This window comes from Felis catus, chromosome C2, assembly GCF_018350175.1.
Source record: "Felis catus isolate Fca126 chromosome C2, F.catus_Fca126_mat1.0, whole genome shotgun sequence".
Classification (NCBI taxonomy): domain Eukaryota; kingdom Metazoa; phylum Chordata; class Mammalia; order Carnivora; family Felidae; genus Felis; species Felis catus.
This window is the reverse complement of record NC_058376.1, coordinates 93,697,963-93,724,517: the sequence shown is the minus strand read 5'-3', so window position 1 is coordinate 93,724,517 and position 26,555 is coordinate 93,697,963. Positions and strand designations below refer to the sequence as shown.

Here is a 26,555-nt window from a genome sequence, read left to right as displayed (position 1 = left end):
GAGGTGAGGCAAAACTGAGCAGCTCGGGCCCAGGGAAGGGCTGATTTGACATATTCTGTGTACACACACCAGCTTGCTGGCCTTCTGGAGAGCATTTGTGACCGGGAATGGAAGACAAGCACCCTGCGCCCCGCCTCCTGGGAAACAGTTCCATTTGTCTGGAGGCCATGGATGCCGATTCGGTGCTCTCAGGTGGGGTCTGGGTGTGGGATGATGATAGATTAACAACAACTGTGGATCAGGTTGTATGAGAAGAACACTCGGCTGAAATAGGAAGGTTTCTAATGCCACGCCCCATGCCCAGTTTGAGTGTCTTAATCAGCACAGAGTGGGTTTGTGCTCCAAGATTCCTTCACATCTAGTAGAGATGAATCTTGTCCTTGAACTCAGTTGCGCTATAGAAACCTGCATTGGGGCATGCCCAGGATTCTGAAATGGAAACAAGCCAGGGAACCCTGAAAATGTGCCCCTTTTGGTTTGTGGACACCGGCAGTAGAAAGTCAGGCCAGAAGGTGGCTAGCGATTGCATCGCCTCGTGTCAAATATAGCTTAGTGCCTAGATCTGTTCTAGAATAATGAAGGGTGTGGGCTTGAAGCCTCCTTTTCTGCTCTTTGTCTAATTGGAGTGAAGTTTTCTTTCCTTGCTCAGAGCAGGAACTTAATTGCTCCTCTTGGGGCGGTTCTGATCCTGTTTGCTCACATGCTGCATGATCTCCCCACAGGCAGAGAATTGGGTACTGGTAGCAGACACGTGCCAGCCCTTCCCTGTAGACCAGCCACCACCCAGGCCCCAGCTCTTCCTCTTCCTCTGTGTGACACAAGACAAGGCCAGGGCCCCTGAGGTCCCTACTGCCTGAGTCTGATCAGATTATTGACAATAGACCTAACAAGTGACTAGAGCTACTCCTTTCTGTTAGGACCGTGTTTTAGTAGGGAACTTCGGACAAGGCTGACTTGAAATGATTAAAAGTAAGCTTCCAAGCAAAGCTAGTGTATCTCCGTAATCTTGTGTAGTTTAAATTAGGTTTTATTAGAAAGGGTCTGTGTTCCAGAGATCATAATCTCTCAGAACCATTTGGAGCCACGCTCCCTATAAAATATCAAAGTTATGACTTTCCGTCTGTAAAACTTCACTAACAGTGATGCTTAGACATATCTAATTTCTGATAAACAACGATAAACATCCACATTACCACCCCTATCAGTTCATCTGAATCTCTGTGTTCTAAAGCATTATCTTTTTTTTTTTTTTTTTTCTTAAACCCTATTCATTTCTGTCAACAAAAAGAGCTGGGTAATATTTTATTCACAAATGCTGTTTGCAACGTGGCCTCCTTCTTGGTTTCCAGACAGATTCTCCACATCACCTGTACCTTTGGACATGTTCTTCCTCCAGAGCCCAAGCCCCGGAGCTCTCTGAGAGCCTGGCACAGTCTGTCCCAGAAGACCACGGGGATGCTGTCTCCCATGGCATTCTCCAGCTTCGCTGGCTAACCTCTCAGCTGTAGTTTGCTTTTGCGCTGCAACAGCTTGTGTGAATATCAATTTTTTTCTTCCCAGGTACCCCTTTTATATTAAACTCCATGTCATACATGAGTATTTCCTTTTACTCAAAAGCTTCTCTCATGTTTGAAGTACTTTATTCACCTACTGTCTCTTATTTTTGCCTATTCTCGATGACTTCTAAACATTTACCAGTGAGCCTCACTTCCTTCATTCTGTGAACTCTGTGTACTCTTACCCCTTCGGACTCTACAGATAGTGTTTCTAAAACTTGTTTTTAAGGTTCCAGCAACTCTGGGTCTTCTACAGGTTGTTAAGGACCGCGCACATAGTAGCACATCTTGAAAGGTGGAAAATTTGGTGTCCTCTATCTAAACAAGTTGGAGTTTATTTAGCAATTGTGCCTGATACTGAAGCAGGAAAAAAAAAAAAATGTTAGCAACATAGGGAAAACGTCTTGAAGGCTACAGAATGCCTCTTCTAATTCTTTAGTGAGCCCCAGTGCTGTGGCCCTTTAAAAGAAAAGTCTAGTCCCCATCATCCATCTTTCCCATTCTTTTTTCTCATTTAAGCCGCAGACAGTCCGGCTTTTACCATATTAAAGCAAATCAACCTAGTAAGGAACAGACTGGCTTTTATTTACTGGCTATAGTTCTAAGCACCAGAAATGGGCAAAGGAGACCAAACAAAGAAATAGGAAAAATGAGGCATTGAAAGGGAGCCAGCATCGGGGTTTGGAAGACATGAGGCTTCCGTGGCGGCAGGATGTGCCTTTCTTGCACTGTTTACTCTGAGCTCAGAAATAGAGGAGGAAAGAAGGTAGATTACACTACAGCTCAAAGTGGATACAAAACATACCAGGGTGTGCAAGGAGTGTAATCAGACACTGGATGTAATTATGCAAATGTATGTATGAACGGTTTTTCTATGAATACATCGTCTGCAGCAACCTTAACACTCAAGGTTAAAGTAAGCATAAGGGCGTGATAGGCCAGCCACGCGGTGACTTTGCACAAGTAGCAGCTGAAAAATGTTATGCCTTACTGTTTGCATCTGAATGTACTTTGAAACCTTGATAATATGAACTTTGAATCTTAAAGATTAATAGGACTTCCACTCCCTTCCTGGAAAGGGCATCACCTTGCTCGGGGAGGGGAGGCTGGGGAATTAAGTCTGAGGATGAACGTGCCAGGGTTGTTTTTTAATCTGTTCACCCTCGTGACACTTCAAGCTAGTTGTATGTTTATTTTATTTTTAATTAAACTTCACCTGGAATGTGTTTCAGTGGTAAGCATTTGGAGGCCCGCTTCGAGGAAGGAAATGCTTAAATTTGTTTAGGAGGAAAATGTGCTTTCATCTTTCTTTATAAAATAAATCGAGAACTTCAAACATTTCTGAGGGCCCTGGGCCCAACTGTCTGATTAGAATGCTAAGATCCATTCAGTGTTAGCATGTAAAAGGTTTTCTTTGTGTGAACATAGATAAAATGCTGTGGATTATGGGTATGAAATATTTGTTCTACTATATGGCTGATAGGAGGATTCCATGCCTGAGCATGGGTCAGGGCAGTTAAGTTTTTTTCTTTTAAGTCTATTAAGACAACCTACTGGAGTGTTTTCGTTTTACTTCAGAGAATTTGAAGCATCATGGAAGACTACAAAGGCATTAAATATATATTTCCAGCCTCATAAGAAACTTAAGAGTAACGATAACACATAGAAGTGAATTCAGCCATTGTTCCACATGCTTATCGGACTTTCAACTCTGCAAGCAGCGATTGAGCTCTCTTGATTGTCCAAAGCACTGTTACAAGGGAAGCAGATATGGGCAAGATTCAAAGGCATGTGACCCATATTTAGGGATCAGTGAGAAATAGCTCACTATTGCAGGAATGCAAGTGTTCAAGAGTCGGGGGGCAAAGTGGGAAAGGAGAGGACTGGGGAGGGCTTTTCTAGCCACACCAAGCTGCATAGACAGATCTTAGGTGCTATGCGTCTCCAGAACTGTCGATCCCCGCAGTGAGGGCAGACTTGCTCTTGGTTGGTCAGATTGGGCACTTTGACCAACCCAAGTGAGGAAGATCTTAGAAAAGGTGCGTTGGGGTCCCTGGGTGGCTCAGTCAGTTAAGTGTCCAACTTTGGCTCAGGTCATGTCTTAAAGTTTGTGGGTTCGAGCCCTGCGTCGGGCACTTTGCTGACAGCTCGGAGCCTGGAGCCTGCTTCAGATGCTGTGTCTCCCTCTCTCTCTGCTCCTCCCCCACCCACACTCTGTCTCTGTCTCTCAAAAATGAATAAATGTTAAAAAGAAGGAAGGAAGGGAGGGAGGGAGGGAGGGAGGGAGGGAGGGAGGGAGGGAGGGAGGGAGGAAAGACAGAAGAAATGGTGCATTGCCTCGTACCTGAGAGAACCTTTTTTATTTTGTTAACCAAAGCCACTTTAGAAGGACCACAAGTACAATGTGTTACTTGTCTCAGTTACAGCCTCTTCTGTAGTGTTTCATGTTAAGGATGACATTTCATTGTCATGTGCTTTATGTACAAAGGAACACACCCCTAGAAGCTTTCCTTCTGCTGGTTTTGTTCATCCAAACCAGGAAATGAAACAATTGTTCAAAATGCCTTCCTCATTTTCCTACTGTATGCTTTGTTTTTAATCGTGTACGTGGTTGTACTGTTTTCTTTTAGGGAAAAAGAAACAGCGGTTTCAGACAGTGCTTCTTTGGAAGTCAGAAGCACTGCAAGTTGACAAAGCTTTGTCCGGCCATGGGGTACACATTCAGGCTGGCTGCTCGGAATGACATTGGCACCAGGTAGGATGTTCCCCCGCCTTCATGCCGTTAAACGCACCGTGTGGTGATTCTGTGTCTTCCTCTCATGTTGCTGGAAGGCATGAAGACATCCACCGCCTCCACACTGGACCGATTTGAGATTTTCCTAGAGGGAATCCGATGAGAGGGTAGAAGGCTTCCCCGGAGGTGAGGAGTGCTGCTGTGTGCCCTCTGTGTGGTCTCACACGCTGTAATGCCAAGGCCCCACTAGGGGTCTCTGAGAGCCAAGATGAAGGCAGCAGTTTAGGTTTTGAAAGAAATACCTCTTAAGGCGTTGTTTTTTTTTCAGAACACGCGCTGTTTCCTTTCATCACTTTAGCAAGCTACTTGTTCAGCTGCCTTTTCCAGTTGTATCTGAGGTTGCCTGATAGAGAGGAAGGGGTGCTGGGCCAGCCATTGTCGTCAAGCCCTGGCAGATACTCACAGGATTGGAGAAAACCTGGACCGGCCGGGGCACCACAGCTTGCCTCCAGGCTGCGGAAGAAAGGCAAGAGCAGGTGTCCAGTGGAGCGTCTGTGGATTAAAGACGCTTTGAAAAGGCCATATTTCAGTTGCACTTCCTGGGTAACTCTTGATTAAGGGAAAAAGCCTTCGTCTTTCATCACTGCTCATTGAAAATCTTAAAGGTTCAGCACATCATTGGTCCCCAAGCTTTTTTCCAGCCTCAAGAACATCACAAGGTTTTACAGCCCTCTGTCCCCACCCATGATAGCTGTTGCATTTTTAGAGTCTACTAGTTGAAAAAGTCATAATGATAAAGGCTTCAAGAGTTTGTAAGTGAATCGGAAGCACCCACAAACTTTCAAAAAATAGCCCCGTCTGTATTTGTAAAACGTTTATTTCATCAGCAGACAATTATCTGTGCTCACGCTGATTTGAAGGTTCCTTGGTAGCTGTGGGTCATCGCTTAGTAACACTGCACAGTGTTGTGCTTTCTGCTGGGTGCTTTCAGGGGGAAATCAATTCTTAAATATATTGTCCTGTGATGTGGTGTGCTTTTTTTAGTAGCAGAGTGAAGTGGGGAATCAGGCAGACCGAGAGTTGGGGTAGGGGATATCACATAAAGGATACTTGCCTTCCTTTGTTTGCTGAATCTGTCATGCCCCGGCCTTTCCAACCCAAGCAAGTTGGGCAGTAGGTAGGCTCATCCTTCCCCTTTTAAAATGCCAAGACTCCTGGGGCACCTGGGTGGCTCAGTCGGTTGAGCGTCCGACTTTGGCTCAGGTCATGATCTCACAGCTCCTGAGTTCGAGCCCCGCGTCGGGCTCTGTGCTGACGGCTCAGAGCCTGCAGCCTGCTTCGGATTCTGTGTCTCCCTCTCTCTCTGCCCCTCCCCTGCTAGCACTCTGTCTCTCTTTCTCTCAAAAATAAATAAACTTAAAAAAAAAAAAGTTTTTTTTAAATGCCAAGACTCCTCACATGTTCCTAAATGTGCGTCTTACTGGGTTTATCTCTCTGCAGTGGTTATAGCCAAGAGGTGGTATGTTACACGTTAGGAAACATCCCTCAGATGCCCTCTGCACCAAGACTTGTTCGAGCTGGAGTCACATGGGTCACGTTGCAGTGGAATAAACCAGAAGGTTGTTCACCTGAGGAAGTGGTCACCTACACCTTGGAAATCCAGGAGGATGAAAACGTAAGCTTTGTAGATTTTGTACCCTTGCGTGTGTTTTGTGTAAGTCACGTTGTCGTTAACGTAACAGGACGCCATCAAATTATGTTCAAATTACATTTGGTTCAAAACCAAAGTCTCAATACCTACCACTACCATCACCGGCAGCAACCTGTCCTTGCCACAGTCATCCCTGTCTCAGTGACATTCCTGTCCTTTTGTGCGGGGAAGCCAGAAAATTCAGAGTTGTCCTTGAACCCATCTGTATAATCAGTCGGCAAATCCTTTTCAATCTTGCTTCAAAAATCAACCAGAAATCTGGCCATTTCTTAGTATCTAAGGCTACTATCCTTTCGCAAGCCACCATTGTCTCATCCCTGAATGATTGCAGTGCTCTCTAAGTACTTTCCCTACCCTCCTCCTTCTCTGCTATAGTCTGTTTTCCACACAAAGCCTGAGTGATCTGTTCAATAGAGTAGATCCTGTCAATGCTCTGCCTAGAACCCTTCCTATCTCTGGGCCTTCACCTCAGAGCCCTTACAATGCCTATAAGGTTCTTTGCTATAGGATTTTTCTTTAATGTCCTTGTTTCTGCCCTTGTGTGTTTGAACACGAGAGCAAGCCCTAGCCTCAGGGCCTTTGCAGTTTCTATGCCCTGTAGCTAGAAGGCCCTTCCACTTATCTTTGACTCTTCCCTCATTTCCTTGAGGATCTCTTCTCTCACACGTCTTCTGTGGAGAGCCCTCCCCTGGCCGCCTTGTATAACAGTACTATCCAGTAGAACTTTCCACAGTGATGGAAATGTTCTGTGGTTTGTGCTATCCGATAAAGGTAGTGCCTAGTCACACATGAGGATTGAGCTCTTGAAATATGGCTGTGGGGCCAAGGAACTGAATTTTCAACTGTATTTAGTTTAAATTTAAAGACCCCATGTGGCTGCTTTAGTTAACCTGCACAGCTATAGAGTAGCACCTCACTAGATCCGCCCCTCGGTCTTTTGACCCAACTTGATATTTTGGGCCACAGCACTTAATACCGCATAAAATGCTTCATAGTTAGATCCGTTTCATTTTTTTAATCACTTTGTCTACCTGACATGTAAGTTTCTTGTGGGCAAGGCTTTGTTCTTGGACAGTGCTGAACCCCTAGAACGTGGAAGGAAGCCTGATGCGTCGAAGGTGCTCGGTGATACTTAATGATTGGATGGACGGATGATTGAGAATACAGTTGAATGAATTCAGTACATTCAGCTTTTAGTGGGATATTAATCCTCTTACAGGGATCATGCCTTTCCCATCCCAGGTGTCCTTTCTTCCTTGGCCAGGAGAGGACACTGTGTGGTCAGAAACCTCAGCCTCTGTGTATCACATAGCACATTGCAGCTGGACAGCGAAGACCGCAAAAGAAGAGGCTTTTTTGATAATAACGTTAAATACGTCTTTTTAAAATGTACACTGCTTTGTCACATAGTACTACTTGGTGGCTTAATTCTTTATTGAAAATACTTACTGAGGAACCTTTCCTCTGTAAGGAAAGCATATGGTGGCATCCATTCCAAAGCAAATTTACATCCTCTCAAAGAGAGAGCATTGTTCTCATTCATGTTGCTATTAGCCTCACAAGAAAGTCGTACAGACCCGGCAGAACCTACAATGAGACAAGATTATTTTTTTTACTTGAAGCCGGAGCACGATACACAGCACCGTGGACTCCGACTCCCCTTTCTGCCGTAGCCGACAGACAGACCTCTGGCAGCCGGTGGTGATGGAAAGAGGCAATAGAAAGATCCCATACACAAAAGTATTTAATGCCCAGATTGCATGATACTGATGTCTCTTTCTGGCTTTGTTTTTGCAGGATAACCTTTTCCACCCAAAATACACTGGAGAGGATTTAACCTGTACTGTGAAAAATCTCAAAAGAAGCACACAGTATAAATTCAGGGTGAGTCAATCGTTTTGGTACCTGGACTGCTTGAAAAAAGAAGCAGTTGCATGTTTTACCCATTTACCATTTCAAACGGACTCTGTCCGTTAAGAAAATTTTGAAGTTCCCTGCACTTTACATTTTTAAAGTGACACAAAATGCACACCATACTTTAATTTTAAACCCTAGTTTTGAGAGAGAAAGCTACTGTCGTGTGCTGTAACAAATTGCATTACAGCGCGGCCAGATGCCCTCACCCAGGAGCACCCAAACTGAATGCTCAGTGCACCTGTCTCTCCCCCACTTTTCGATGTTTCTCCTTTTTATTAGATTTCTCTTTCACTCTCCCTCTTCCCCTTTGCTCTTCTGCCCATTTCTTTCTTTTGTCTTCCATTACCCACTCCCTCCCTACTTAGGCTTTGCTTTGGTGGTTAACAACCACTGTTAATATGACCATAGGACTTTGTGTTGTAACGAGAAACAAAGCTTTGCAACTGATAAGAGAGGAAAAAAAGCAGAGATATACCTGAGTGGCTCAGATGGTAGTGCATCCGATTTAGGCTCAGGTCATGATCTCGCGGTTCACAAGTTCTTGTCCCGCATCAGGCTCTGTGCTAACAGCTCAGAGCCTGGAGCCTGCTCCGGATTCTGTGTCTTCCTCTCTCTCTCTCTGCCCCTCCTCCTGCTCTGTCTCTCTCTCTCCAAAATAAACATTTAGAAAAGAGAGAGAGAGGAAAAGCAGTAAATAGCATCCTTTGCCATGGCACCCTTTATTGATCCATGCACAGCACTGGGTTTTCTGATAGGACTGTGTGCGGTTTGGAGGGAGAAATTTATCTTTTGATTCTACCCTTCCTTCTCTGATTTGGAGGCCAAATGATGTAGCTTGGCATGTAGTAGTCATTCAGTAAACAGTTGTTAGATCACCAAGTGAAGTGTGTGACTATTTGAGGAAAATGACAGTTTCTGATATTTAACAAACGCTTGCTGTTTGGTGCCATGGGAACATAGGTAGGTATACTGCTAGCATTTCTCCACAAGGTGGCATCGCCCTACTCTTAAATAAGTAAGGTTATTTTTACCTGCTTTCCCCTCCCCCAATTTCTTCCCACAAAACAATAAGAACTAGGTGGTAACATACTGGCTCTATGTCTTCTTGAAAGGGTAGAAATGTCTTTAGCTGCGACCCACCTTAGTGTTTTGTTTGTAATTGTCAATAGCTAACTGTACAGAAAATAAGCACCCCATAAAGGAAATAACTTGTAAATCAGTTGTTTGAGATTGAGAGAGAGGAGAAATGTCTGTCTGTGTGAATTTACAGATGCCTTGATCTTGCCTTGGTAAAACGTTGCCATTTCTTCAATACGTGACATCTAAAGCATGTTCATATTTTTCCCGTGGTGTTACAGCTGACTGCTTCTAATGTGGAAGGGAAGAGTTGTCCAAGTGAAGTGCTGGTGTGTACGACGAGTCCTGACAGGCCCGGACCCCCCACAAGACCCCTCATCAAAGGACCAGTTACATCTCATGGCTTTAGTGTCAAATGGGGTATGTTTCGCTACCATTGCTGTTGCTTGTCTTTGATAGATTTTTAAAAACTGATTTCAGTGGTGACAAACCAAAATAAGAAATAAGAGGTATTATTTGTGGGGATTTTACAGATTTGGAATATATGTACCCGAAACATCCAGAGAATTCCACTGGAATTGTCCATTTTACGAGCATTTTACTTGACGATTTTTCCTGTATTGTTTTGCCTCCTACACTTCTATTACTGATTTGAATGTAGTAATCTCTGAATATGTATTCATTCTTCAGTAACTTGCCCTTAACAATGGTAGTGATATTTAATGTGAAAAATGGATTTATAAAATTAATATTGAGAATAAATTTCAAACTTTAGGTGTGTCATCTTAAGTGAATTTTGACATCCAGAATGTTCAAGTTAAGAACTGGGAAAACTTTCGTTTTTGTTGTTTGTATGTAACCAGAAGTTTTGAACTTCAGGGATTTTTCTTTTTTCTTTTTTTAAATGTTTGTGTATTTTTGAAAGAGAGAGAGCACCCATGAGTGAGGGAGGGGCAGAGTCAGAGGGGGGAGGCAAGAGAATCTGCAGCAGGCTCCGGGCTGTCCCCAAGCCCAACATGGAGGCCGAACTCAAGGACTAGGAGATCGTGACCTGAGCCGAAGTCAGATGCTCAACCAACTGAGCCATCCAGGGGCGCACCCCACTTCAGGAATTTTTCCTGTTGAAGTTCATTAAATGGTGTTTGAGGGTATCTGGTGGAAGGATATTCTGGCTCACCTCTGCAGCTCGGATTATTTCAGTGAAGTGAATGCCTTTAGAATGTTGATAAAGATTTGCAATTATATGTAAAACTGCTGGGATGTGTATAATTGTCACCAATGTGTCATAATAGTATTAGATTCCTGAAAGACAGAAAAAGGAAAAAGAAAAGGATTCAATTTTTTAATTTTTTAATTTTTTTTTAATGTTTATTTATTTTTGAGAGAGACAGAGTGCGAGTGGGGGAGGGGCAGAGATCGAGAGGGAGACAGAATCTGAAACAGGCTCCAGGCTCTGAGCTGTCAGCACAGAGCCCGATGCGGGGCCCAAACTCAGAAACTGTGAGATCATGACCTGAGCCAAAGTCGGAAGCTTAACCTGCTAAGCCACCCAGGCACCCCAAAAAAGAGACTTAAAATAAGATTTTACCTGGCAGCCAGGTCATATAAAGGGAATTTAAAATATTATTAAAGAGGCTCCTGGCTGGCTTGGTCGGTGGAGCATGTGACTCTTGATCTCAGGGTTGTAAATTCAAACCCTGTGTTGGATATAGAGATTATATAAAAATAAAGTCTTTAAAAAAAATGCTCTGTGGGTTTTTTTTTTTTTTTAGTTTATTTATTTTGAGAGAGAGCAAGAATGAGGGAGGAGCAGAGAGAGAGAGAAGGAGAGGGAGAATCCTAAGCAGGCTCCGCATTTTCAGCACAGAGCCCCACGTGGGGCAGGAAATCATACACCATGAGATCGTGACCTGAGCCGAGATCAGGAGTCAGACACTTAACTGACTGAGCCACCCAAGCGCTCCAACACAAAACGTTATTAAACTGTTATTGGAGGTCAACCATTGAGACATAAAACTGTTTCAAGTTACCTAATAATTTTGAGGCAGAATTATTAGGATATCTATTTCCTTGGAAGATGGATGTGATTAAGAGAAACTGTAAAAATCTAGGTGTGCTTTTCTTGCCGGATTGTGAAGCTTTTTCCTCACAAAATCCTAGAAAGTAAATGTTTACTTTCATTAGCTATATGCTATAATATTTAACTTTGTAATTATTGTTTTAAATCTCTCTTACTGAAATGTGTATGCATTCATGGAAATACCAAGCGAAAGAAGGGCCATGAATTTCCTAAGTCTGTATCTAAAATAGAGACTTGGCAGAACTGATGGTAGAGGGAACCTCTGCATAGTCTTACAAAATTACAACGCAAGGTATTTTGCTGCTCAGAAAAGAAGACTCTCGCGGACAGAGTCAGCAGTGGAGTAAATACCCACAGTCCACAGGGCTCTGGTAATAAGCCAGCACCCCTTCCTCAGACCACCTGTCTGGTGCGTTCTCGACTCACAAATTCGGTTGCGTATCAGATTCCCTTGGGATATACAGTATGCTTAGTGGCAAACCGTGATGGAACATATTTATTACGTGTTGATGTTTTGTTTATTTTATCAGTAAATTTTGCACTTCTCTTTCCTTCCCTCTCCATCTCAAAAGAATCCAGTCACTGGTAATCTAAGTGAGGTAAAGAATAAAATAAATAATAAAAGAGTTACGTATCTCATCTTCTATAAAAATTATTGAATGTTAAAGAGCAGGCTTCAGAATTCTCAAAGTCGATTTATTAACTTAACTCTTAGAAAAATTAATTCATAGTTTGAGTTTTGCTCGTATTTTGCTAAATAACTGACGTTTCTAGACCTAAGAACTTCAAATAATCTGATAGCGCTCAGGGCTTCTTGGTGGTTTTGTTTGTTTCTTTTGTTTTTCAAGAGTAATACAGTAATTATTATACCTTTTGCTTAAATTCAGAATTAAGGAGTATAATGTGACATGTTTTCTGTCTTCTAATGATATTTGTTAATAAAAATCTATGCCCTTTCATAACTAATAAGGCATCTGCTTACTCTCCAGATCCTCCCAAGGATAATGGTGGTTCAGAAATACTCAAGTACTTGCTGGAGATTACTGATGGAAATTCTGAAGGTGAAGTTTTAGGAAATTGTTTTCCTCAAATCCAGTACCAACCTCTACTTTCTAACGTCCTAAAACATCTGTATGGTAATAGCGGGAAGCCGTCAATTCTACCAGTAGTGCCATTACAACAAATAGACCGTAATCACGTACTTACAGTTTTCTCTTTTACACACAGCATCAGGGATCAGGGTATGCTTGAAATGTACATTTTTATCATGTTTTTAAATGTTCCGTGTCCTTTCTTTAAGCCAGAGGTCCTAATTAATCGAATAATTAAATTTTCATCCCCTGTCTTGGCACACTTTCTCTGAAAATTCTTACGGGCAGAGGGAGTGTCAGAAGCAATCAGCAGGAAGGATAAGGTGGAGAGAGCAGACGAGTTTGGTAATCGACAAGTTCCCACGTACAGCGATGGCAAACAAAACATCGTATTATCGGGAGAGAGTGACAGTGTCACAGTCCCACTTTCCTGACAAGTTTAGCAAATGCCTTTCCATCTTTGTGACGTCTGAGTCAGACTGTCATCACTTGTGCACTATGTGGATTAAAGTAGTACAGTGTTAAAGATCAGATTCCTTAAGAAGTGCCTTTAAAAATACTCGATCTTTTTTTTCTAGTAAAACTCATCAGGCTTTAATAGAAAAAAAAAAAAATAGCCGTCAGAACTTTTAAAACGACCTATCTCGCCATTCTGATAATCCCCGTAACCATTCATGACGGTGACTTTTGCGAACAAGCCGGGCAGGCGTGGGCTGCTCTTTTGCCCTCTACTTGCGGTGACCACCTGGAGCTCTGGTTTCCGAGCCGGTCCGCTTCTATTTTGAACTAAGAACGTAAGATGCTTTGAGGTGGGCACAGCTGTTCTCATCATAAAGTCCTCTTCTGGGCTAAAAATTTGATTTAGTTTTTTACGTTACAAAAACCTACCGAAGAGAGAAGGCAGGTGTCTGCCGTGGCTCCTTGTGAAAGCATGTTTTCCATTTTCGTGACTCTCTTGACCGCTGATGATATCAAATCAAACTAGACGCCGTTCTCTACTGAAAGTTAACAGCTTTGCCAGCACATAAAGTGGGTGATTAATTGAATCTTGTCAGTCATCCCTGTTCCCGTGTGCCTCTTCCCAGGTTTCTAGCCAGCGATGTCCTAATAACGCTTTTTAGTGTCCACCCACGGCCCCCACGGCCCTGGTGCCTGTGACTTCATTGTAAATCTGTCCTAATAAGTGGCCGAGGGAAACTTACTTTAGTAAAGTGTCTTGGGTAATGGGGAAAATATTTTCCTGGAAACAACTTCATGGAGAGAAGGCCTTGGTGAAATAGTCCCCCAGACGAGTGGCTCTGTTAAGGAGAGCGACACAGAGGAGGGAAGCCTGCAGCAGCCCAGATTTGCGAGGCGGGCGGCCGGGGGAAGCAGCCCCCGATGCTTTGTCCCTGGTGGCGTCAGCCTTACCGGGCAGTCAGACCGCTGCAGCCTTCAGCGGCCCTGCTTACTTTCTTTAGTCCCGAGAAGTGGCCAGAAAACTAGGTCACCTGAGTGCATCATCTTTAATTCGTCACCCTCCCAGCCATTTTTGTCTCTTACATGAGCTCTGTGAAGACGGCAGGCTTTTCCCCAAAGGACTCTGTGCATGATGGGGAGATTTCAGCCCCCATGCCCTCCAGCACGTGAGAGCAGGAGGGACTCTTGAGCATGTCCCAGACTGACCAGGAGCCTCCTGGCTGGGCAGCCTTCCCCTACCCAGCTGGCCCCCAAGGCCTTCTCTCGCCACAACCATCCCACAGCTCGCTTGACCCCGTGCTCTGTCTCCGTTTCCGTCCACCCCCCCCCCCCCCCCCGTGCCAACGACGGGTTTCTGTGGTTTCCAGCATCCAAACCTCATAGTCAGCAAATATAATAATGGTGGTATTAAGTAGTCTAGCCTGCAGTACTAAGTATGAAAAATGACTCCGTGTCATTTTAAATATTTAACTTTGGGAAGGGAAGGGAGAGAGGGCCCTTGGCTATTTAAAAAAAGAAAAAAAAAGAAAATAGGAGATGCTGGTTTTCATGGAAACCGCTTAGAGCTTGTTCCCCTCAGGAATGGCTGCTACTGTTCCTCGTTTGCAGGAGGCACAAACTCACACGCGAGTCTTATTTTACAGCGAGCCAGTGGGAGGTGGCATACAGCGGATCGGCTACAGAATACACTTTCACCCACTTGAAACCAGGCACTTTGTACAAACTCCGAGCGTGCTGCATCAGTACTGGTGGACACAGTCAGGTCGGTTTTGCCGTGGCGCGAAAGGAAAACCTCTTGGGTCGGGTTCAGACAGCCACTCTGTAACATCACGAGACAATTACTCTCTTAGAATGCATCGTCACAGCACAGCCTGCCACGGGGTCACATCAGGAAATGAAAACAAGAGTTTTTTCCAGTTGCGTTTTCGGAGGACATGAAAGATAAGCCCGGGTGATTCTCAGCTAAACTGTGGAATTGTCAAGGCGCGTTTGTCACTTAGTTGTTTCTCGGAAGACTTTGGCATGATCCCAGGTGACGGTTGAAAATTGAGTGTTGTCCGGAATTCGTCTCGCTAAATAAGAAGAACCTGAGTTATTGCAGTGCTAGAAAAGGATAGAATTCAGGGTCAAAAAGACATGACCTCCTGCACAGCTCTGCTGTTACCAAACCTGGCAGTTTTGTGAGAACAGGGGATGCGCCTTCCCCAAGGTGCTTTACTGCCATCTGCTGGAAAAGCCACACAAATCTATGACGACTGAGCTGAGTGACACCATTGCAGTTGTGCAGTGCCCAACTTACACACCTGTAGGCAGCAGCATATCCCTTGCTCTCCGCTCTTTACTTGACCTGAGATCGGCTAACATGTCAGGAGCCTTGGTTTCGACCACAAAGGGTTCTCATAGGCTTAAAATAACCTCAGAAATACACAGGGAGTGCGCTAGAAATCAGATACTAACTGGCTGTAACGCGCATTCAGAAATGAATGAAAGGCAAGATGGTAAAAAGCCATTTTCATCGTAGGGATGTTTCACATCATGGTTTGAAACCATTAATAGTGAGAGACGGTAGCTTATAGCCCTGTGCTGGGTTTATGTTTCTCAAGAAGACTTGCCGTTAGGGTGCCTGGCTTTGCAGTCCGCAGTCAGCACACCTCCACTGGTGTCCTGTGTTTTTCTTTTTCCCGCAAGGATAGCAGTGCCGTGATGTTTAGGCTACCCACATAGACAGACTGTGAAAAGAAGGTCCAGTTAGACCACCGTCCAGCGCCAGAGCTCTCTGTAGTGCTTCCCTGGGTGGGCTGTCCCCACATCCAGGCCCCAGAGGGTCAGCAGGCACCTCCTGTGTGAGGTGTCTAGGGTACCTCTCCCCTGCAGCACTTCTTCTCGGGGAAAAGGGAGGAGTCTGGCCAAGCTGCAGAGTTGCACCTTGTTTTCTCCTCTTGCAGACAGTCGACTTCCACATCCCCAGCCTTGCACAATCAGCTCCTAAAAGGAGGCCCGCTTATTTTAGCATTAAAAGAACCTGCCGGTTAATGTCAGACTCAGTTGATTAATACTGAATTTATTTGCTCTTCTGCCCCCGTATGTGGATGGTTTCACCGTTTATAGCACCATTTAAAAATGTCATCCAGCTGTTGTTTTGTGTTCTCTTCTGTCCTCACGACAGATCTCTCTAATTTTGGCTTAAAGGAAAGCAGTTGTGTGCTTAGAATACACAACCCGTGGCTACGAATCTGACTTCATAAATAAGCATTTTTACCAGTGCCACATGCAGTGTATGTTCACGCCTGACACGCACACGAGAGAAGGCCCTTCTGCACAGAAATCAAGTGTGCACATTCACCGTGTGATCCCCTTTGGGCAGCATGTTCAGTTACAGGGTAGGATCTGCCTGGGATGTAGAGGTCTGGTGAATTCACAGTAACTAAGAGATGGTTCTCTCCGGTGTTTCTCCTGCAGTGCTCTGAAAGTCTCCCTGCTCGCACACTAAGCATTGCACCAGGTCAGTGTCGACCACCGAGGGTTTTGGGTAGACCAAAGCACAAAGAAGTCCACTTAGAGTGGGGTGAGTGAACAAATCTTCATGTTGACATTGACGGTTGGGACAACTGGAGATGGAATTGGAGATTTCATGCTTTGTGATTAAGTTGGCAGTCTGCTAACGACCGTAGTCCTTCCTGTTGAAAATGTCCGCTGTCTGTCTGATGTGTGTTGGCTTGGGTTTGTGTTCTGAGGCACGCCGTCGCTCATCCTGAGGGAGCTACGCTCACTGGGCATTCTCTGTCCTTCAGAGGACACTTGCCTAGAAAATCTTGCACAGCAGCCAGTCTTTCCCAGGAGTTTTTCAACTCTATTCACAAAAGCGAAGTTGCGTGCAATGTAGAGATTAAAGCGAGGTTCGTAAGGTGACCTCTGATTCTCCTCGTCTTTTGTCACATGTGGGCCCTGGCACTTTGCAGTATGGATTTGAGCTGTACAAGCATTTCCTGTTGTGACAGCAGTTTGCAGCATGTAAACTCGCAAATACAAACCTGCACAACTCCATCAGACTGTTTTTTTGCCACTACTCGTGTCTACAACGTCATAAAATATTGTGCCAACCTTGGGTCATTTATCTTGATTTAACGTGGCCTTTGGTTTTAAGTTAGAGAGAAGATTTTCTCCCTCTGTTTCTTCCTTGTCTTACAGTGTAGACATTTGCCAAGGGGTTCTGTTGTTTCCAAATTATTTTGTTGAAGTAATTGAATGTACTTAGATGTAGTTTGGAAAGTACGGATAACATCCTTCAGAAACTTTTTCTTCCGTATCGCTTTTCTTTTGGGGGGAGGGGAGGGTTCCTTTTTGTAGGAGAGATACTGAGGACCAGCCGCCCACACGATGTGTTACAAACCTTGTGGGAAACCAGGTGTGAGCTGCTCAACTGGAAGCATAAAAATGTTCTAAGATGAAAAGCATTCTCCATTCCCAGACGTTCCTGCCTCAGAAAGTGGCTGTGAGGTCTCAGAGTACAGTGTGGAGATGACGGAACCCGAGGATGTGGCTTCGGAGGTGTACCATGGGCCAGAGCTCGAGTGCACCGTGGGCAACCTGCTCCCCGGAACTGTGTATCGTTTCCGGGTGAGGGCTCTGAATGACGGAGGGGTGAGTACAGGCTTGTGCATCATAACCAGAATACCAAGGTGCTGACACTTCCGTATCCTCCCCCCCGAAATTCCTCAGCAGTATCTATCCAGCCTTGGTAGCCATTAAAGAAGGGTATGTGAATCTCATTTCTGAATTGATACATTGTTGTGACTTCATATTGACCCATCATTAGAAATTTCTGTCTTCAAATCATTCTGTGAAGAAAGAGTTCAAGGTTACTAAGAAAGAACATCACCCTTTAGCTATTTTGGGTTGTTTTCAAAACAATTTCCTTCTTACCCAGCTATAGAAGCCTTGCCCTTCTATACGCAGCAATATCTCAGGTCAGTTTTTAGAACTGGAGTGGGGTAGAGGCCAGGGAGGCCAGCTTCTGGTTTTTGTTTTGTTTCAAATGAAGACCGGAGAACTCTTCTCAGCCCATCATGGATTGGAAGTCTGTGTCTAGATTATACCCATATTGTATTTATTTTATTTTCAGTGTTTTATTTATTTTTGAGAGCGAGAGAGAGAGAGAGAGACCACGATCAGGGGAGGGTCAGAAAGGGAAACAGAACCCCCGAAGCAGGCTCCAGGCTCCAAGCTGCCAGCACAGAGCCCGATGTGGGGCTCAAGCCTGTAAACCACGAGATGATGACCTGAGCTGAAGTCAGACACTCAACTGACTGAGCCCCTAGATTACACCCCTATTTTAAATCGCAGAGTAATGTGGGTTTGGGGGGGTGGGATTCATGATGAGAACAAGGTAACCAGAAACTGTCTTTCTGGTGCAGGCTGCTGCTGTACCCCTCCCCACTGCCAGGTATACTCGTGATTTGTACAGATGGGTTCCATGTAAATAAGTAGATATAATTAATTGATGGGATTTTTAAAAATAAGAAAGCACAACTGAGAGCAGCATGAAGTTGGTGATTTTCTCTCGTTCTCGGTAGCCCTGTGCAAGCCTGGCAGAGGAACATGCGTGGGTCTCCAGTCTATTTCCTGTTGGCCACACTGTGAAAACACTTGGTCTGAAGTAGCATCTCAAACCTTTAGCAGGAGCTGGATTCCTTCTAATTCCCAGCTAGGAAAGAAATTCAGACACAGTACAACTATCTAAATTAAAAAAAAAAGAAGAGGACGACGACAACCAGAGTGGATCTAACCAATAACAATGTTTTGATGAGAAGATAAGAAAGCTGATGCACCTGAGCTTACATAATTAAAAAGCAGTGGCAGGTGATGACCACAGATGCTGCAGAAAATGTTTTACTGGTGTTTTTGCTCTTTTCCCTGTCAGCTGTGCAGGGCATCTCTGCCATAACAAAGATAAATATGCCACTCTGATGCTCCGAGTTTTACTTTCTGTCAAAGAAGAAATTTTTTATCATCTAATTTATCTAATTTATCATCTAATTTATCATCTAAAAATGTTATCATCAGCCTTAATTTATTCCTGTTACATTGAAAGTTACCCAGGGGCGCCTGGGTGGCTCAGTCGGTTAAGCATCTGATTTTGGCTCAGGTCACAGTCTCGTGATTCATGAGTTCAAGCCCCACATCTGGCTCTGTGCTGACGGCTCACAGAATTGGATAACCAATTTCGAGTCGATTCTTGTGTGCTAAAAATTAAGCTGCAGTGTACATCTGACTTAGTTATCTTTGACTTAGTTTTCTTTGCTGTCCTGGGAGACATGTTGAAACAGAATGCCATGCTGCGTCAGAAATTAGCATGGTTTTGTTTCTGAGGGCACAATAAAGGGGAAATGTTTGGTAAACCAACTTTCTGATCCTTTTGAATAAAAAGAAATAATACATACATAATAGACATCTACCCCTCAGAGAGTGTATGTAGGAAGAAACCTTATGCACATTCAATTGAAAGTGAAAACCTTTAGGCAATATTTTCTAATCAGTTGTACTGATGATGGTGTTTGTCTAGCCCTTATTTGGTTATAAGCTTGTGTGTGAACACACACGTGTGTGTTCACACTATACATACAGGCATGTGTGTGTTCTTCCCTTTCAGTATGGCCCCTATTCTGATGTCTCAGAAATTACCACTGCTGCAGGGCCTCCTGGACAGTGCAAAGCACCTTGTATTTCTTTTACGCCTGATGGATGTGTCCTAGTGAGTTGGGAGGTAAGTCAGGCACGTGTTCTGCATCGATTTCTGTTTCTTGTACTTGATCTGCCCCCAAATGCAAGTTACGAGGAACCTACAAAGCTATAATTCACATGTAGGTGATTTTACACATTAATCTCTCTTGGCGCTTGCTTCTATCGCTTGGAGTTGTGGAAATTTTACCACTGGTTAGAACTGAGAGGAAATTGACTACTCTTTCATGCCTTTCTCTTCCATGTATTTGAAATACCCAGGGGCGTGTTGCTCTGTTTCCCTAAATTTAGTTAGTTGAGCACAAACATCATGGGATTTTCCTTCTCAGTGAAATTAACTACTTAAATCTCTGCTTTCCAGAGTCCAGAAAGCTCTGGTGCCGACATCTCAGAGTACAGGTTGGAATGGGGAGAAGATGAAGAATCCTTAGAACTCATTTATCACGGGACAGATACCGGCTTTGAGATAAGGGACCTGTTGCCCGCTGCACAATATTGCTGTAGACTACAGGTAGGTTGACATGACTCCGATGTTACTCATAGACCCAGGTGTTCCATGAAGGACTCTGGGGCAGTGACCCAAAGGCTTGTGATGGAGACTGTCAAGACGGATGATATGGAATGAAGAGTCCTTTTAAATGAAAATAAATCGAATTGTTTTGGTCTTATAATTAATGTCTGCTTCTCTGGGAGGTCCTGTAGCAGAAGGACAAAATCCAATTCTGCACCACTCTCCTTTTTTCCACCCTTGTGTCCTGTCTGTGAACTCACTGAATAAGTGACCAAATCCAGGGCCGAGGGGTCAGTCACAGCTCCTTAGGGAAGGTTCCTTCTCTGTGAATTCCCCTGAGATGCATGTTTCAGTGGGAAAGACACTTAAGACTGGCAAAAGACACAAGACGTGTATGCCAGTTGTTAAATGGAGCCAGAAACAAACATTAGAGTGATTTGAACTAGGCTGCATTAGATGACAGGATCCACCTCCCATTTCTCAGTGACCATTATTAACAAGGCTGGTTACAAATAGAGTAACATGAAGAACAGTTGGCTTCTTAGCCTAACCCCTAAAAGTGACAGTAGTCATGAGTTTACTTTTACTGACTTGGATAAGTGATTATTTTTTCCCCCGTTGTAAAGCCTTAATTGTCCTTAGAAAACAGGGTTCTTTGTCCATTTCTTTCCATTTGTTTGGTAACATAGTTTGTGCCAGAATCAAAGGGTGAACAGGCTGATCAAGAGGAGAGATACCAAGATTAGTCAGATGTGGTTCTTGACCTTGGAGAACTCTGTCTTCACACATGTTTAGATTTAAATAGATAAAAAGGCAGAGATGCCAGATTTAGGTTTCCACCTGATTTAAGTCATGAATCAAATTGCTGATTACAAGTCCATGAACATATCGGTGTCTCTGACCTCTTTGGAGAAAATATTCCCTTCATTAATTAATTTTCCAGATCAACTGAAGCTTCTCTGTTAAATTCTGAAGGCTGCTTTTTCATAAACATTCTGATTAAACTCTTTTGTTATACACGTTCCTTCCTTCTTGAATGGAGCACCTGGGACATAATTAACTCGTCAGTGACTCAGGGTCATGGCACATTATCTGATCTTTATAATAGCAGTGCTGAGTCATTGGGAAAAGGTTATAAAATATGTGCTACACTCCTGTTTTTGGAACAAGGCAGGATATAAATAAAGAACTGTCTGCCACCACAGGAAAAAAAATTCACTATGCTTTTTGAGTTTTGGGTCTCTCCTGAAAATGTTCTCCTTTTTTCCCCTTCAGGGTATATGCTGTCACTTAGCACTGACTCCCCCAAATTGGCATTTTAAAACATACATTGACTAGAGTAGGAATAGAGCCTGCATAAGAATCTTGCCTCCCTGGTTTGAAAGTGAGGAGTAGAAAACATTTTCAGATGTCCATACCTGTTTGTCATAAAATGAATCAGACCCTGTGAAGGGGGTAGTTCTTTTCAGACCACCATCACTATGCAAAAGAAGTACCGTCTTGTCAGGAAAGGGATCTCCTCAACCTAAATTGACTTACTTGGCACATGTAGGCCAAATATGAATTATTTTCATGGATTAATTTTACTTAACACACTGCAAAGTCAGACAAATAGTTTTTTGAATATTTGGCATCTTAAAATTAAATCGTTGTAATACTTATATTGTGTTTTATAAAAATTGGGTAAAACATTTCTTGTTTTGCTCAAGAATTTTTGCACTTTGATATGCTTCCTTAAGGGTATTTTAATTAACAAGTACCAAAAATAGTACTGTTCACATGAGACATACTATATATTAGAGGCATGCTTTTATTTATTTTATTAAAAGATTCTTCTGAGGGGCTCCTGGGTGGCTCCTTCGGTTCAGTGTCCAACTCTTGATTTCAGCTCAGGTCATGGTCTCAGGGTTTACAAGATCAAGCCTGGAGAGCTCGCTCTCTCTCTCTCTCTCTCTCTCTCTCTCTCTCCTGCCCCCAAATAAATAAATAAATACAGAGAGAGAGAGAGAGATCTTCCAAATTATTTGTATTTTTTTTTTTTGAAAACTGGTCATAATGAGTAGCATAAATCAAGAAAACATTTCTTGTGAAATGAAGGTAGTAAAAGAATATGGCATCCAGAGTGGGATCCTGGAATAGAAAAAGAACATTGCTGGAGAAATTAGTAAGGTTTGAATCAGATCTGTATGTAGTTAATAGTATTATATCGATATTAATTTTGTGGTTGTGATCTCTAGTTGTATAAGGCGTTAACATTAGGGAATGAAAGGTGAGAGATATACACAAGTTTCTTTGTACTATTTTTACAACGTTTCTGTAAATCTAAAATTAGTTCAAAATTTAAGGAAAGTTGTTTGTTTTGTTTTTTTAACAGAAAAGAAAATGCTGTTTTGTTCTGGCCTTCCCCAGCAGGGATGCACTGGCTAACGGCCAGGATTTTTCATGTTGACCAATTTAATCTTTACAATGATCCTATGAATTAGGTGTTGCTGTCTCCATTTTACATCTCAGGAAACAGGCTCAGAAGATCCTAATTTGCCTAAGATCACACAACATGCATACATATGTGTATGCCTGCTCACTGCACAGTTAGTAAATAATGGAATCGAGAGTTGAACTCAGCTGCAACTCTAAAAGCCGTGTGTTTTCCTTGTGGTACATGGTTGATATGAACAGGGAGCTTCATGATGTCTTATTTTTCCGCCCCTGTGATAAATTTGTCTTAAAGAATGAAATCTCTCTATATATTCTTAAAGTAAATCATGACATTAAAATTTTACCAAAAAAGAGAGTTGGAGTATTGTCATGAAATGGAAGTAGGTATGAGAAAATATTACAGTAGAGTTTCACAAGTGGTTTGTCAGCAAACGGATGCTCCGAACTTCTTTGAGATTAACAGTAGTACCTAAGTGTTGTAACTTTTGTTTTGAACCTTTAAGAGCTCAGACTACTTTTGTTTAGTTCTCTAATTTGTCCTTCTAAACTCTCCTATGAATTAAATGAGAACTAGAGTTTAGAGTGCATTCGCTTTTGTAAGGAGGCTGCTAAATGTTTTTAAAGGGGAAAAAATACAAGTTTAACAACATTTATTGAGCACATACTCTGTATCAGACGCTGTTCTAGCTGTTGGGGGATACAACAGTGAGCCAAACAGACAACTTTACCTTTATGCAACTTACATTCTCATGGTGGTGATAAACGTGGTGATGAAAAATAAAGAAGGGAAATAGGAAATGAGGATTACAGGGGGTGAGGGTGGGGTAGGGTGACCGCAGATTTAAACATGGTGTCCAGAGAGGGCTCACTGTAAGGCAGCACTTGAGAGAAGACGTGAAGATGCTTGAGCAAGCTGTGCAGATGTCTAGGGAAAAAGGTTCCGGGACCGGAGGGGCAGCAATTTGCGAAGGCCCTGAGGTGGGAGCAGACTTGGTGTCCCCATGGAACAGCAAGGAAGCCAGTGTGGCTGGAGCAGAGTAAGTGAGGGGGAGACTGGGAGGTGATAGAGTCAGAGTGGCCATGGATAGGAGTTACTCGTGCACATGGAAAAGACTAGAAGAAGACTTGCCATTTAGTGCCCACCCCACAGTAACTGTGAGGATGCCACAGGACCATATATAGCCTGAAGTGGGCCAGGCAAATACAAAGTGTTGTTTTAAAGTTATGTTTTATAAAAGGTGACGATGGTGATATTATCTTCTGCTTTATTAACAGAGAAGGTGTCATTGGCGGTTTTTTGGAAAGTGGTCATTAAAGCGAACGTTTTCTGAGATTTCTTTCTACCTGTGTTTCTAGAAGTAAACTGTGTATTAACGTCAGATTTCTGTAATAGCGCCTAACACGGAGGCTTCAGAATTTACGGTGGGGTAATGTGGACTTTGTCTTGCTGTTGTCTTTTTAGGCTGTCAATCAAGCTGGAGCAGGACCGTATAGTGAGCTTGTCCTTTGCCAGACACCAGCATCTGCCCCTGACCCTGTCTCCACTCTCTGTGTTCTGGAGGAGGAGACCCTCAATGCCTACCCTGATTCACCTTTTGTGTGCCTTGTACTGAACTGGGAAGAGCCGTGCAATAATGGATCTGAAATCCTCGCTTACAATATTGACCTTGGAGACACTAGCATCACCGTGGGCAATACCACCACCCATGTTATAAAAGACCTCCTTCCAGAAACCACCTATCGGTGAGTGCAGGGAAGCAGAAATAGAGCTGCATGAACACATCAGCATATAGACCTTTCAGGTTCTAAAGGCCAAACGACTGAATTCTAATCCTTCTTAATATATTTAAGAGTACTAAATGCAGATACAGCGTTTTTTTCTTTTTTTAACATTTATTCAATTTTGAGAGACAGGGTGTGAGCAGGGGAAGGGCAGAGAGAGAGGGAGACACAGAATCCGAAGCAGGCTCCAGGCTCTGAGCTGTCAGCACAGAGCCCAGACGCCGGGCTCGGGCTCGAACCCACAAACTGTGAGATGATGACCTGAGCTGAAGTCAGACACTTAACCGACTGAGCCACCCAGGCGCCCCGCCCCATAAATGAAAAATACAGCTTTAAAGCGTGTATTGCTTTGTACTTTGTGAGTCTGTTACAAATTTATACAATTCGTAACCCTCGAGGGAGAATTTCACCTACTGCTTTAAATTAGTTCCTCCCTCTTAGTCTCTTAGCAACCACTTTTCCTTATACTTTTACTGTGACTCATGTCACTCTGTGGGCGCCCTCTGTCCTCTCTGTGGACTTGCCCACCTCTGAAGCTGGGTTCCACCATTCTTTTCATTCCCCAAAGCAGACACAATGTTACAAAGCATTTGTGATGTAGCTTTTTACTCAGCCTTCACAAGGGGCCAGAGGAAAAAGTTACATTACACATTACTGAGCAAAGCTCAGTTGGCATCTGCATTCTTTCTTTCCCCTGGAGTCCTCTCCCAGCCAGGCACCTCACCTTCCATCTTTTTCTCCAACACGGCCTCTTAAAATTTCAAATTATTTAGCTACGTCTCCAAGTTGCCTCAACTCCCTCAAGACGAAAAGTGCACGACTAGCGTAAGAGGAGCACAGGAACCGTCTGTGGTTACTCAGGTGTGCCCTCTAACCCTTGGTCAGGTTACAGACAGTCCTGATTTACAGTGGTGTGAAAGCGATACACAAATCAGTAGGAACTGAGTTTTGATCATCTCCTGGGCTGGGGCTTACATGATGTGAAGCTGTCACTCCTGACTCTGGGCAGTGGCAGTGAGCCACGGCGCCCGGTCAGCCACGCGGTCAGTAGGGTCAACAACCGATGTGCTCACGACCACTCTGTGCCCATACAGCCATTCAGGTTTTCACCTTCAGTACGGTGTTCAGTATATTTTAGGAAAGAGTCAGTACTTTATTATAAAATAGGCTTTGCGTTAGAGGATTTTGCCCAACTGTAGGCTAATGTTAAGTGTTTACATTGGCTAAGCTAAGCTACAGTGTTCAATAGGTTAGGTGTATTAAATGCATTTTTGAATTGTAATATTTCCATCTTATAATGGGTTTGTTGAGATGTAACCCCATCGTAAGCCAAGGAATGTTTGTAAATGTTTCTTGAGGAGGGAAATGTATAGATTCAGATTCAGGTCATCAGCTATATCTTTAGGAGGGTTACTTACCGTCTCTGTGTTTCAGTTTCTTTTTTCCATAAAATGAGGACAAGATTCTTTCCTTCATAAGCATACTGTAAGGCGTTAATACACAAATGTTAAATGCTTAGAAGCCAACAGTACGTATTAGGTGCGCAGTAGTATGCATTGCAATTTCAGTCATCATCAATCGTGCCATCCAGCAAAAGTGGTTCTTCTTGGGGTAGGATGGAGGGAGTGAAGGACGGGCTAACAAACTTGCTGCTACAAAAGGATGTATCATCTCATTATTTTTTTTCTGCTGTGTTTTCTTGTTCTGTGGTCTGACAGACTACCTTTTTTATATTCCCAGAAGCTGAAGAAAGAAATCAGCTAATGCACTCGAAGATACAAAAGCCCCATCTTGCCAGATCATATCACCCTTATTCTTTTTCTTTCTTACCAAATCTGTTTTGTCTAATTTATACAACTAGATTTATTTTACTTTTCAAAACAATGACAAGGGGGCATTGTTCACTTTTTGTAGTCTTACATTATTTTAAAAAATCTCTTTGGGACACAGCATTATATACACTGTGGGTCTGTAAAACAGTGATAGACTGGCCTTGCCCTCAGAGCACTCACAGAGTTGAGGGGCACTTAAATAGCAACAGTAGCATACGTAGTAGGCTATTGTGACATCATGGGCTGAAAACAGCACAGTGTACAGAATCCTGTTGGTGTTTCAGAGAGGAAGACCTAGGGTCCTGGATGATCAGGATGGTTTGAAGTGGGACTTGAGACAGCAACTAGATAAAGGGGGATATGACTTACAAAGAGAAGAGGCAGGCCGAGGGCATTCTTTTCGTTTTTAGCCTTTTAGCCATTCTCAAAACACCAGTCTTCACTCTTGTTTGCCAACTGAATGCTAAGTGTCTGTTGTGTCTAGAGCACTCTAACCAGGTGGGGAGGAAATCCAGAGATGACTAAACTCAGACCTTGACTTCAGGGAATTTCCCCAATGATGATACTCTAAGGAAGCCTTGCTGTGAGCTGGATCTTGGGGTAAAATGACTAAGTGAATGTCATTCCCCAG

General features: G+C 43.4%; 1 protein-coding gene and 1 long non-coding RNA gene across 7 annotated transcripts in view; one reads left to right on the top strand and one right to left on the bottom strand.

Annotated features, from left to right (window-relative positions):
* Positions 1-26,555, top strand: part of FNDC3B (fibronectin type III domain containing 3B) — a 361,319-nt gene that overhangs the window by 291,812 nt on the left and 42,952 nt on the right. For all 6 annotated transcript variants that reach the window (XM_045037264.1, XM_045037263.1, XM_045037265.1 and 3 more), the window contains 11 exons: positions 4,187-4,311; positions 5,791-5,965; positions 7,799-7,885; positions 9,277-9,415; positions 12,065-12,136; positions 14,269-14,387; positions 16,085-16,190; positions 17,094-17,266; positions 19,275-19,388; positions 19,725-19,874; positions 23,773-24,053. In XM_045037264.1, coding sequence (XP_044893199.1) covers positions 4,187-4,311; positions 5,791-5,965; positions 7,799-7,885; positions 9,277-9,415; positions 12,065-12,136; positions 14,269-14,387; positions 16,085-16,190; positions 17,094-17,266; positions 19,275-19,388; positions 19,725-19,874; positions 23,773-24,053 — 1,541 coding nt within the window. The remainder of the gene's footprint in view (positions 1-4,186; positions 4,312-5,790; positions 5,966-7,798; positions 7,886-9,276; positions 9,416-12,064; positions 12,137-14,268; positions 14,388-16,084; positions 16,191-17,093; positions 17,267-19,274; positions 19,389-19,724; positions 19,875-23,772; positions 24,054-26,555) is intronic.
* LOC123380026 lies at positions 15,122-26,174 on the bottom strand. The gene is made up of 2 exons (XR_006585248.1): positions 25,511-26,174; positions 15,122-17,463 (listed from the first exon to the last, which is right to left on the bottom strand). It is a non-coding gene; the product is annotated as an uncharacterized LOC123380026 (long non-coding RNA).